General features: G+C 56.2%; 1 protein-coding gene across 1 annotated transcript; it reads right to left on the bottom strand.

Annotated features, from left to right (window-relative positions):
• Nucleotides 1-1,022: 1,022 nt before the first annotated feature.
• On the bottom strand, nt 1,023-12,466 carry SNX32 (sorting nexin 32). Its single transcript, XM_039481586.1, has 13 exons — nt 12,344-12,466; nt 12,080-12,184; nt 11,729-11,839; nt 7,198-7,319; nt 6,916-7,039; nt 6,244-6,348; nt 4,712-4,817; nt 4,232-4,307; nt 3,556-3,595; nt 3,037-3,123; nt 2,801-2,960; nt 2,569-2,654; nt 1,023-1,920 (listed from the first exon to the last, which is right to left on the bottom strand). Exons 1-13 carry the CDS (start codon nt 12,383-12,385, stop codon nt 1,867-1,869), a joined length of 1,218 nt encoding a protein of 405 aa, XP_039337520.1. The 5' UTR covers nt 12,386-12,466; the 3' UTR covers nt 1,023-1,866.
• Nucleotides 12,467-13,549: the final 1,083 nt, after the last annotated feature.

The raw sequence follows: 13,549 nt of genomic DNA, 5'->3' as shown, positions 1-13,549 counted from the left end.
ACATCCTGCATTGGCCTGGCCTGGGGGTGGATAAGGGCTGGGTGAGGGGGTGTAAATCCCAGCTAGGAGCAGCCCTTTGCTCCTTGGACCTGCCAGGAGAGCTGCTCAGTGGGCTGGGACTATGAGGGGGACAATAGTGCTGCCCCCTCCCTGCTCTCACCATCTCTTGCTGCCCCCAGAAGCCACCCTCAGCTTCATCCTGTGTGTAGGGGGAAGGAGACTAGCTTTACTCCCAGGGGTGTAACAGGGTAAAGCGAACCTGCTCTAATCCACCAGCCCCTGAGGTGGAGCTAGAACCCAGGAGTCCTAGCTAACAGCCTTCTTATGGTCTAAGTGGACCATGGGTGAGTGATGCTTGGAAGCCAAGGGAGAAGGCAGGAGGGTTTGGGGTGGGGCAGGAGCCAGGATCCCTGGGTGTGTTTGAAGGTCTCCTTTCCTAGTGCTAGTCCCTGTCATGCCATGTACAGCCTTAGCAGGAGCTGGGGCCTGAACAGGTTCCCTGCCTTCTGGGGTGTATTCCCTCACATGGGGAGGGGAGAGCTCTTAGGGCAGCTGTTGGCCCTGCTGGGGGAGGCCAAGCCTCCCCCACCCCACAGCAGGGCCCTATGTGGGAGTTCACACCAGCTGGGGCTGCTAGGACAGCTGCTCTGCTAGGAGTGCTCAGCTCAGGGTGCTGTGATCAAGCAATGCAGGAGCTGGGGCTGGTGGGGGTCAGGGTGAGCAACCTCTGAAACAGGGAAGTCCCAGCAGCAGCAGCAGGGGAGGAAGCAGGGCTGGAGTGAGAGTCTTGATGCTGGGGGGGGCTGGGCCCTGGCTGAGCCTGGGCAGGTTTGGAAAAGGCGGGGGAGGTTGACAATGAGGCTGCATGGATACAAAATGGGCCTTTATTGGGGGAGTTTGGGGCTGGGGGTACAGAGCTGTGGATGGACAGAATTGAATGATGATGGCCACCAGGCTGCAGATGCGTGTCTTCCTACTGCAGTTTCACACTCTTCCCCCCCCCCCCCAATCTCACACCCCTTCCTCCCCTCACTCTGCCCCTCCCCCCTGCATGTGGTTGCTGGGAGATGGTATCTAGCCTGGATTCTTGTGCAGGGCTAGAACAGCTCCAAATCAAAGGACTGGAAGGGAGCGTGAGAGGTCATCTAATCCAGCCCCCTGCACTCAAGGCAGGACTAAATAGTATCTAGGAAAATCCCTGACAGGTGTTTGTCTAACATGCTCTTAAAAATCCCCCATGATGGAGATTCCACAATCCTCCCTAGGTAATTTATTGTAGTGCTTAACCACCCTGACAGTTAGGAAGGTTTTTCCTAATGTCCGACCTACACCACTCTTGCTGCAATTTGAGCCCATTGCTGCTTGTCCTAGCTCAGAGGTTAAGACAACATTTTTTCTCCTTTCTCCTTTAAACAACCTTTTATGTACTTGAATGCACCTTAACATCCCCCATGCCCTCTGCCACATGTGGTCTTCCTGTAGTGGGGGGTGGAGGACAGAGGGGAAGGGGCTCACTGTCTCCAAGCCCTCCTGCTTTAACCCACTCTACCTCATTGTCCTTCCAGAGCTGGGGATAGACCCCAGGAGTCCTGGCTCCCAACCCTCTCCCCGCCTAAAGGAACTCTGCTTGCAGCCATCTCTGAGAGGCCAGGGGGAGGGAGTTAATGGGAGTTGGGGGGGCTGCCCCCACAGTCAGATGGGCCCCCAGAGTTGGCAGAGCTGGTATGGAGGGGGCTGGAATGCCAGCAGGGTTGGTGCAGGGGCAGGGATATATGGGGCTGGGTTATGAGGGAGTAGCACTGGGGGGGGTCTCTGTAGCAAGGTACTGAGAGGCCCCTCCCCCAGGTGCAGGGCTGGGTGGCAGTGTCAGGCGTCGCCCTTCAGCACAATCAGGGTGTTCCGCAGCAGCAGGCTACTGGCCTGGAAGAGAGGGGAGAGGGTTAGAAAGGGGGACACCCCCTCCCCCCAGTGCAATGCTCCAGAGGAAATGGACCCCAAGAAAACCTACAATGATCCACCCCACACCTCTCTCACAGCTGGGGACAGAACCCAGGAGTCCTGGCTCTCAGCCTAACTGGGAGTGGCATTGCAGAGACTGAACCTGTATGAGGACCCAAGTGTGTTACACTGCTGCCCCCTGCAGGCAACACCTGGGTATTGCAACTGAGGACAGGGTCTGTGCTGATGGGGGGGCATGCAGGTGATTGGGGGGAGTTCAGAGAACCCTCCAGTCCCATCCCCCCGGGTGCAGAGAGCATGGGGGGGGGGCACAGGGCTTCCCAGGGGCTTGGGGGATGGGGAGACAGACCATGCACTGGGTGAGGAGGGTAAGAAAGAGATAGGAGCTTCTGAGGGGTCCCAGTTCAGGTTTGGTGGGGGAGACAGGTAGTTGTGGGGGAGGGATCCCCAGGGGTTCTCAGTCAGGGTTGGAGGAGTTTCTGGAGGGTGGGGGGGAGTGGTAGTTCCTGCAGCTCCACACTCAGGCTGGGGTAGGGAGGTTCCCAAGGGCTAGCAGGGAGGTAGGTGGACCCCAGGCAGGGTTGTAAGATTTCTGACGGTCCCTGATACCTTAGCATGTTTCAGCTCCAGCTCCGCCAGCTCGATCAGGTTCTTGCGAAATGCAGAGATTCGACGTGACTTGAAATCAGTCAGTTCTGCCCGGGGAGAGAAAGAAATGGGAAGAGAGAGAGAACCCAGGAGATCTGTATCCTAGCCCCCTGCTCTAACCCATTAGACATCCCCCCCTTTCCCCTCCCAGAGACAGGGACAGAACCCTGGCTCCTAGCCCTTCTGTATTCACCTTGCTTGGCGGAGGCTGATAGCTGTTCAAAGCGGTGACAGCACAGCTGCTGATGGGCCTCAGCCGGCTTCACCTCCTTGTTCCTCATGCGGGCTCTGTCCAGTGCCTTGTTGGCATTCTCATAATCAGCCAGGGCCCGCAGGCGCCGGTACAGCAGATCCTGGGGACACAGACAGTTATACATCTCCATGCCCCACCCCAGAGGCGGCTGCATCTCTGCACCGTGCTGCCTGTACCTTGGCTGCCTGTGAGTCTCTCATGTAGTACTTGAACAGGTCAGACAGTTTCAGATCCTCATCTGATGCCACACGGCCCTCCAACTTCTGGGGAGGAGAGGACAGAAGGGGGCGGGTGATCAGCAAAGGGGGGTGTGTGTTAATCCCCCAGTTAATCCTGAGCCTCTACACCCCATCCTTCTGAGCTAATGTCACCCCCTCAGAGGTCCCCAACATCCAGCCATAGGGGGTGCTAGCAAGTGGGGGTGGAGACCCCATGAGAAGGGGGCTGGAGGTGCAGGATGGGGGCCCTGAAGGCCCTGCCTCCCCACTGCAGAGTCTGTGGGGTGCGGCTGATCCTGGTTGTGGGGTTCAGGGGAAGGTGGGGGACACCAGGAGATTGGGGGGGTCTGGAGCATGAGGAATCGTGGCAGAGTGTGTGGGGGGGGTAGAAGCCCCAGAGCAGAGGGGGTCCATGGTAGAGTAGGGGATGGGGAGAGACCCCTTGGGGGTGGGGGGCAGGGAGGAGCCCTCACTCACCCGCAGCCGTTCAAAGAGTTCAGCCAATTTCAGGAAGCTCCTGGGGAGTGAAGGGGAGACTCATCAGTGACCCCCCCTGGTACTTCCCCCACAGTAACCTACCCATTGCACCCCTCCCCAATACCACCAGCCCCCTAATGCCCCTACACCCTTCCCCAACATTAGGGCCCCCGGATATTGCATCCCCCCCACCAGACAGCACCTCATCCCCTTCAGAGTCCCCTGTGTCCTGACCCCCCACCAGACAGCACCCATCCCCCAGCTCTGTCTGAGGTCCCTCCTTCCCCCCAGAACTCTACCGCCACACCAGGAAGTGCCCCCCCATCCCCTATCCATCAGTGCCAAACTATCCACAGGGCCCTGTCACCACCACACTGGGCTGCCTTCCCCACCCCCAAAATGCCTCCCACCTCACCACTCTCGCCCCAGCATCTAATCTCCATCTGGCACCCTAGGCTGGGCATGGAAGTGCCCCCTGGTGCCCAACTGGGGTCATTGCAGGGGGGGGAGCAGAGTGCATGCTAGGGGAGGGCACACCTTATAGCAGCCCCCCACTCCCAGCTTGGTGGGGATTATTCAAGCCCCAGTCCCAATGCCTCTTTCCCCAACACAGCTCCCCACAGCAAGCAGTTCTGGGGGCCTGTAGGGAGCCCCTTCCCTGCACCTCAATACTCACGTCTGGAGCTGGCGGACTTCCTGTGTGCCCAGGCTGCCCAGTGCCACCGAGATGGGGATATAGTCCTCTGCCAGGCCTGTATTGGGGGGCAGCCATCAGGGCAGGGGATGTACCCCATTAGCCTAGGGACTCCCCCGCCACCAAATCAGGAGTCCCTGCCTCATACCCACCTCCTGGAGCCCAATGGGGTTCCCCTCCCCAGAGCCTCCACCACCCTGCCCCTCTGACCCCGAAGGGCTCCCCCACTGTCTCCAGATAGGGGCCAGCTCCTAGGCAGCTGCCACTCACCAGGAGATCCCTGGTGGTAAGCACCCCAGGGGGTCCCCACCCACAAGTGCCCCAACCACCAGGAAGCTCCCCAGGGGAGACGCTCCTGAAAGGGGCAGGGCCAGGGGCCAGGGTGGGGCAGGAGGGTGATCCTGGTACCAGAGGGGGCTGTAGGGGAGGGACCGGAGAGAGAGAATCCCGCCCCTCACGTACTCTTGTGGGAGCGCATGGCACGGTCGGCCTTGAGGCAGGTGTCGCGCACCCGGGTGTGGTACTCCAGCAGGAACGTCCGCTCGTGCTCAAAGAACTCGTCCACCTCCTGCAGGGGGTGACAGGGAGCCAGAGAGCCATGGGGTGCCCCACACCCCACCCCACCCATAACAGGGGAGGGGGATCGGCACACACCATGCAGCCCCTCAAGCCCGTGTGTGTGCCATGTGGTCCTTGCACGGGTCGTGGGGGGGGCAATCTATGTGGGCTGGGCTAAGTGCTAACATGGTCACTGCTGCAAGGGGAGGAATCTGTGCGGGCTGTGCCACTCTCCACTGAGTGCTGGGGGGGTGGGGAAACAGATAGGTGCATGCCGTGCCACTCTCTGTGGTACTGTGGTGAGCTGTGCAGGCCAGGTTACTCTCCACACTGGGGCTTGGGGGGGTGGGGCTGTGTGACAGAGCCCCGTTGGTGATTTGCTACTCCGTCAGCCACTCCTATCAGGCCCGACACACTCACTACACCTAACACGGTGATATCATGAGATATCACTGGAAAACTAACTGCCCGCTCATTAATATTCCAGTATGATGTAGGGCCCGGGTGTGTACAAAGAGTTGGAAGTAGGCAGTAGACTGATGTTCTTCAGATGGGTTTGGCAAGCAGCGCATAAGCCCAGTCTGTCCTAGGCAAAGGAACGTGTATTTGCTCGGCTGACTGGTCATCAGGCAGAGACAACGAAGGAATCTCTGCGTCCAAAGTTGAACAAAACCAGCAGCCCAGCGGGCCGGGGAGAGGCCTCTTAGCTATATAGACAGGGGATCTGAACCGCAAATGCTCAGCAACAAGCAACTGCTTGTAGCTAGTATTGCTGTATTATAAAAGTGTAACGAGGAAGGATTCAAGGGGCCAGAGCACTTGAAATCACAGGCCGCTGGGTCCTCCAGTCCCCAGGAACTGAGTTTAGGTTAGGACCCTGCTCAGGGAAGGGTTGTAACTGGATGAAGTGAAGTGTCAGTCTTAGAAGCACAGGTGGAACCGTTTATCTTTACTCCTCCTACGGGTACCATTTAAACCTCTGCCTTTGCCTTCACTAAACGTATTTTACTATCCACCAGTTCGGTGCTGGGACTGCCGTAAGAGCATTTGTCAAACCCCAGCGAAGTCAGTGTGCAGCCCTGGATTGCCCCTCTGAAGGAACAACGAACTTCCTTGCTTCTGTGAGTGTTGCAGGAGAGGGCTGGCCAGTGCAGGACTGTTTGGGGGAAAGTCAGGATGGGGGAGAGGGTGCTGGGGTCACTGGGGGTGGAAGCCAGGGTGTGACCTGCATGGTGGTAGCCGGACCGTGAGCCACAGCAGCAGAGCACTGAAGGCACCCAGAGCTGCAGGACAGGCATTGGTCCTGATTGTCACTAGGGGGTCTGTGCAGGGCCCATGGATTTCTGGGGAGATGGAATCTGATGGAGGCACACACGCTTTCCCTGCTCCCCACGGGGGTTCACACACACCCCCACATGCAGTGGGTCCTGGCTCACCTTCAGCCCCGACACCCCGGTGATGAGCACCTCATCAGCTGACTTGACGATGTTCCGGAAGAAGCCGCCCAGGAGCTCCTTGCGGTTCTTGCCACGCACACTGAGCTGCAAGGAGAGGGAGTGCCAGGTGGGGGGGGGAGAGGACCCCCCCCAGGACCCTCTGCACCTCACATCCCTCCCAGCCCAGCACAGAAGCTGCCCACAGCCAGAGATAATATGAGCATTAGGGGAGGGATCTGTACAGGACAGGGTTGGAAGGGAGAGGGGGGCAGGGCAGTGGGGGGAGAAGGAGGTGCCCCCCTCACCTCCCTGGCTTCTTCCAGGCCCTGTGCTCCTCATGTTGTGGGGGGCAATCTCCGACATGCCCCCCCTTGTTGGTGGGAGCCAGCAGAGACGGGTATGGCCTCAAATTGGGTACCAGAGGCCTGTGCCAGGGAGACAAGCAGCTCAGCAGGGAGAGGGGGAGTTGAAGCTCAGCAGTGGAGAAGGCTGGTAGTGGGGGGTAGTTCAGTGGGGAGGAGGTGGGGGGTTCAGCAGGGGAGAGGAGAGCTGGGGGGCTGGGGCAGGCATTTCAGGAGGCCAGGAGGATCAGAGGGCGCCTCAGGTGGGTGGGGGGGTCAGGGGGCTCAGTCAGGGGTGGGAGGCTCAGGGGAGGGGTGCTGGGGGGCTCACATCTTGGTCGTATTCCAGGAAGACATAGAAGTTGTGGTCCCGGCGCAGGACGGGATGGGCTGCCAGGCGCTGCAGGAACACCTCGTGCATTGCCACCGTCTTTTTGAAGATGGCCAGGTACTCGCTGCGGGAGACAGGCGGGTGAGCATCTGCAGGGACAGTGGGACTAACCCCTCTGTATCAGCTCTCGCTGATCGCCTGTACTGCCCCCATGGCACAGCACCCCCTAGTGCCACACTGGGGCATTGAGGTCAACCTCTGCCCTCCCCTGGTGTCACTCACCCCTCCAGCTCCTGCTTCATCTTGGCAAACTCCTCCCGCGTCAGGGTGCTGTTCCCCTCCCCAAGACGCTGCAGCTTCTCCCGCGATGCCTCAAAGTCAGGCCTGGGGGGTGCAGGGGGGATCTGAGCCAAAGGTGGTGGGGGAAGAACCAGGAGAAATATTAGCTCTGAACCCCTCCTTCTGCCTCCCAAACCTCTGTGACCCCAGGCCCCCATGGCCCCCTGACACTAGCTGTGGGGCAGGCTGGGGGGAAAGGGAGGAGCAGGGCAGGCCAGGGGTGAGGGTGGAGCTGATGGGGGCTAATGGTTGAGACATGGGGGTGAAAGGGCAGAGCTGAGGGGGCCTCACAGTTGGAGGAGGGGAGTGAAGCTGATGGGGGCTAATGGTTGGGACGAGGGAGGCTGGGAGGTGGAGCTGGAGGGGCTGAGAAAGGATTCACGGCCAGTAGCTATGGGATGGGGAGAGGTCTCAGAGCAGGAAGGCAAAGGGCTCGGATGTCCTGTTGGAGGATGATGCCTCGGGCTAGGGCAGGGCCATTGGTGGGGTCCATTAGGGGCAGGATGTCAATAGCTAAAGGATCCCCCTCCTCTAGAAACACTCTTCCTTTTCCACACACCCCTGCCCCCCTTACAGTGATCCTGTGTCTCCCCCTGCACCCCAAGCTCCATGCCCTTACAATTCACAGATTCACTGATCGGGGGCGCAGTGATCATCTAATCCGCCTGGATAACACAGGCCATAGGGCTGCCTGGAATTAACTCCTGGTTGCGTATGAGCATTGACACCTAATAGCAACAACGATGTTCCACTTCATACAGTTCCACAGAGGGGCAACCACTGCATTGAAATGCTTCAGGGTTGATAAGCTTCATAATGAAGCGATCTCTGATAGGTAAGTGGTGGTGATTTCCAAGGAGTACTTGACACTGGATGACCAGCTGTCTAGTGCAGGGGAAGAGTGGACTTTATTTTAAGATGCTATTGTAACCAATACACCTCCTGGGTGTGATGTTCTGTCCCATGTAGTGGCACCAAGACCACTTAGAGCAGTGATTCCCAAACTTGCGTCCTGGTCAGGGCCGGCTCCAGACCCCAGTGCGCCAAGCGCGCGCTTGGGGCGGCGTGCCGCGGGAGGGCGGCAGGCGGCTCCGGTGGACCTCCCGCAGGCATGCCTGCAGAGGGTCCGTTGGCCCCGCGGCTTCGGTGGAGCATCCGCAGGCGTGCCTGCGGGAGGTCCACCGGAGCCGCGGGACCAGCGGACCCTCCACAGGCACGTCTGCAGGAGGTCCACCGGAGCCGCGGGACCGGCGACCGCCAGAGCGCCCCCCGCGGCGTGCCGCCGTGCTTGGGGCGGCGCAATTCCTAGAGCCACCCCTGGTCCTGGTGACCCCTTTCACACAGCAAGCCTCTGAGTGCGACCCCCCTTAGAAATTAAAAACACTTTTTAATATATTTAACACCATTATAAATGCTGGAGGCAAAGTGGGGTCTGGGGTGGGGGCTGACAGCTCATGACCCCCCATGTAATAACCTCGCAACCCCCTGAGGGGTCCTGATCCCCCGTTTGAGAACCCCTGACTTAGAGAGAGAGAGATTAATGAGTTTGCTCCACAGCCTCAGCTAAGAGCCATGTGGCTTTTAGCTCTTGCAGTAGAGACTCATGCACTAAGCTTCAGAGGTCCCAGGTTCGATGATGACCGGGGTCTGTTGGTGTTACACTATCACCAAGATTGCTGGAGAACCACTTGGACTAAGGAGAATGAATAGCAACACTGGATTACAGATGATACCATCAAATTTTGAGACAGAAAAAAAGAGGTGCTGTGCAGAATGGATGCACTGGAAGGTTAGAGTAAAGTCAGTGAAGGGAGAAAGAAATGGGCAATAGAGGGAAAGAAATGTCTTGACTGAGGAGTCAAGAGGACCTGTTGCAATGATCATAATCAATGGTGGAACAGTTTGGCACAGCACATTGAGGAAGCCTCTGTAAGACGTGACCAGAAAGGTGTATTTGAGATTTTGAAGGTCCCCACGGGATGTCCATTCTCTCAGCTTCTGCCAGTTAAGGACAAAAATGGAGAATACTGCCAGGATATCAGTGCACCACTTAAAAGTTGGTGGGAGCATTTTTTGAGTTGATTCACCGCCAAGATGTAAACCAAAAATTAACCCAAGAGAAAATGGGCAGGTGACCTTAGAGGAAATGATGCTTGCGGTCAAACAGTTATGACATGATAAAGCACCTGGTTTTGACCATATTTAATTAGAACTGCTAAAGAGTGGAGGCCCGGATTGAATTCAGTTGTCTGAATAGCTTGGGAACCCGGTCACATTCCAGAAGACTGGAAAGGAGCCTGAATCCTCCCCTTTTTTCCAATAAGAGTGATCAGCTTGCTCAGATTAGCAGGGAATAACGCTGCTGTCAGTCCCAGAGAAGATGTTTACCATCGCATTACTGAGCCAGCTGAAATACTGTCTCACCCCAAACATGAGAGACAACCTGTGTGGTTTCTGCCCAGGTTGAACTACAATCCAGCTATCTGTGCTCTGTGAGATGTTACTGAAAAACAACAAAAGGACGTTAACACTGCATGTAAAGACTCGCCAGCTGCTTTTGACTCCACTGTGAACACTTCTATGCCAGGATGGGGTGCCTGAAGACTTGGGGGTGAAAGATCCACACCCCTGAGAGAAGTAGCTATGGCAACCTACCCCCCCCCCCAGTGTAGCCAGCACTAGATCATAGAATCATAGGGTTAGAAAGAACCACAAGGGCCATCTAGACTAACCTCCTGCTTAGCTGCAGGGTTTGAACCTAGCTACTGCATCTCAGGGAGGTGGATTACCTATGCCAATAGGAGAAGTCCTCTCATCAGTATAGGACGTGATGCCACTGTAGCAATTTAAGTGAAGACATACCCTTAGTGTGCCTGGTGGAGGAACTGTACCATGGTACATTTAGCTGTGTGAAGGTCAGTGGTTGTATTACAGACTGGTTTTCAGTAGAATCAGGGGTACACTAGTGATATGTTCTCTCACCTACATAATCTAATGTTCTAAAAGAGTATCTGACGATAAAACTGACTGTGGCCAAAGTAGGAGACGTGAAATGGAGAGATTAATCTTTACGTTATCTTTAGCATGCTGATATTACTGCCTTACTTGGAGAGATTATTGGCCAACTACAGCTAATGCTGGGAGAGCTGAGAAAAACAGCAGAATCTCTGGGATTTAGGGTCAATGGTGATCAAACCAAAGCTATGCAGGCCTCCTACAAAACAGAAATGAATGACCTGCAAATGATGCATGTAGACAGCAATGACATTGAGTGGGTGAATAGGTTTATCTATCTGAGTAACCACTTGACAGTACGAGGCTCTATATCCAAAGAAGTCACATTGGATTGGTTTTCCATACATGGCATTTCGGTGTCTTCAAAGGCCTCCGGCAGGGGTGCTGGAACAATTTGTAGAGTGGGGGTGCTGAGAGCCACTGAACCAAACTATAAACCCTGTATAGAATGAAACCACTTCCAGCCAGGGGGTGCGACAGCACCCCTAGCACTCCTAGTTCCAGCACCTGTGACTCTGGGTGGCAGGATGTCCGTGTGACAACTAAGATACAAGTGTTCAATGTGGTAGTGATGAGAACTCTGTTGTATGGAGCAGAAACATGGCCATGAAAAACAGGTGAGGAAAGGAAACTAAGCAGTTGTCAGTGTCAAAACACCCACTGGTTTGATTTTGTCACAAACAAAGAGATACTTAGACGACCCCGGCAAGTTGCAACCTTGCATCCTCTGAGAAGAAGACTGCAATGGTGTGGTCATCACATGGAGAAGAAGGTGTTTTTACAGAAGCTTAACAGACCTGAGATCAAAGAAAGTAGAGCATGAGACCAATCACAAATGAGGTTGGAAGATGCAATTTTGAAGGATTTAAGAAGCCTAAATCCTCCCATGCTGACTCTTGCTGAAGGAAGAAGACTTGCAAGGGACTATTCAGGATGGAAGTTAATGTTATGTGCACCACAGCTACATCACAGCCATGTGAATCTTCTGCTGCTGTGAATTAGAGCAGACTAGAAAAACATCCAGTCTTGACTGAAAAATGTCCAGTGATGGAGAATCTACCACAGCTCTTGGTAAATTGCTCCATTGGTTCATTCCCCCCACTGGTACAAATTTGCACCCTATTTCCAGTCTGAAGTTGTCTGGCTTCAACTTCCAGCCCATGGATCTTGTTAGACCTTTATTTGCAGACTGAGAGCAAGACACCAATTAACCATCTCTTGGTTAAACTGAGCAGATTGAGCTCTTGGAGTTCCCCACTATCACAGCATGTTTTCCAGTCCTTTAACCATTCTCATGACTCTTCTCTGAACCCAATTTAGCAATGGCCTTCTTGAGTTGTGGACACCAGAACCTGACATGATGCCCCTCCAGATGCCCTCCTTATCATGATCCCTATATCTCCTCTCACCCTTTACAATGTCCCCCCTGGTCCCCCTCATCCCCTCCACTCCCACTTACAATGATGCCGGCGTAGTCATCATTTTCAGAGAAGGTGTCGTGCAGCCAAACAAAGTCCTCATGCTGCCGGACCACGGAGAGCGCTGGGCGGGTGAAGTGGGGCAGGGAGCTCTGCAACAGGGGGCAGGGGATGAGACACTCCAAACCTGGGACCCCCAGAATCCCCTTCGATATCTGGATCTGTCAGAGACCACCCCAAATGGGGACACCCAAGCCAAGGACCCCCAAACCTCAGGGGGCAGACATTCCCCAGAGACCCCCCAAACCTCAGAGCCCTATGGTGGGAGACCCCCCATAAAGGACCCCTTCCACCCTGTCTTTCCAATCCCCTCACCCTATACTCCCCCTCACCTTGGTCTGGACAGTGAATTTCACCTTGTCCCGTTCGCTGACTGCGTCTGAGATCTCAACCTGCAAGGAGGGCTCAGTGACGAGCTCCTCCGAGACTGAGCAAGGCTGGGGAAGAGAAGAGGGTTAGATATAGGGGCACCCACGGGGAGGGGGTGCAGGGCGATGCCCGACCCAGGGCACCATGGGGGGCAGCAGGGTACTGCCCCTTCCGGGTGGGGAATGCAGGACCCCGACCCCGCCGTGGGGCCGGGGTCCCAGGCTCACCTTGCTCTCCTCCCCAGGCGGCATCTCCAGCGGCTCCTCCATGCGCCCCCAGGAAGAGAGCAGCTCAGGATGCCCGGCAGATGAACCCAGGCTCAGGCCTCATCAGCTGACTAGGAATGGGGGGTGCGGCGCGGGCGGAGGGTGTTGTCTCTTTAAATCGGCTGTGACAGCTATTCCACGCCCCTCGTCCCCATTGGTCCCGGGCACGGAGTCCTCGCTGCCTTTCGCCGGGATTCCCATCCGTCACCCACCGGGCGGGGGAGTGGGGGGGCGGTCATACCTTCTTAAGGTGGCGTAAGGAAGGTAAGTGTGCGTGTGCTCCCTCTCCCTTGGGGGCTGGTCCCAGCTGGGTAGGGGCCTAGGGGGTGACCCCGGCAGCTGAGGAGATGGGGAAGCAGGGCACCCTGGGAAGCTGCAGGGAGAGAATGGGGGGTATCAGCTGGGTATGGTGCCCCTTGGTATCTTGGGGGCCCTCTGAGGCTGCAGGGGGATGTGGCAGTGGGGGCTCGAGCATCCACCCCTTGCTCTGGCTGAAGCAGCAGATGGAGAAATGACAGCATTGCTTGCCCCATTGCTCCAGACCTACATCAGCAATGAGCCCTGTTGGGTCTCAGCCCCTCAGCATACGGATACCACCCAAGGTCCTACAGCTCTGATTAGTTTTACCTTCACAGAGCTGTTACTTTCACAGTCCAAAGAACAAAGCCTCGCACCCCAGCCTGAGTAGGCAAAAACCATGCAATCATTTCACAAGTAAGGACACCCCAGGCAGAGCTGGGCATAGACCCACCCACAGGCCCAGGTCTCAGTCACTTTGCCTTTCAGAGGGAATGGCCCAAACTATGTGCTTGTGTACTCTCTGCTAACACTGCATTGAGTGTTCTCTGGTGGCAAGAGCTCATACCTGCTGCTGCCTCTGCACTCCCATTCATTGTCCTGTAGCTCGATGGGCAGAATGTCATCCTTTTAAATCAGGCAATTCCCAGGTTTGCTCCCTGCCTGAGTCCCAACACAAGGGCACACCCTAAGGCCATGTCTTCATGGTGATGTTACAGCAGTGTGGTTTGCTCACTCGAAATGCAGCAATGTAATCACAGTGAATTGAAGTGCATCTGCATCCCTTTGCTACAGTTTGCATCAGTTCAAATTCACCGCACGGCATTCTAGGCAGGGAACCCATGGTGTAACATTCCACCACTTTGCTGT

Source organism: Mauremys reevesii, linkage group 7 (assembly GCF_016161935.1).
Source record: "Mauremys reevesii isolate NIE-2019 linkage group 7, ASM1616193v1, whole genome shotgun sequence".
NCBI lineage: Eukaryota > Metazoa > Chordata > Testudines > Geoemydidae > Mauremys > Mauremys reevesii.
This window is presented reverse-complemented; position numbering and strand designations above follow the sequence as displayed.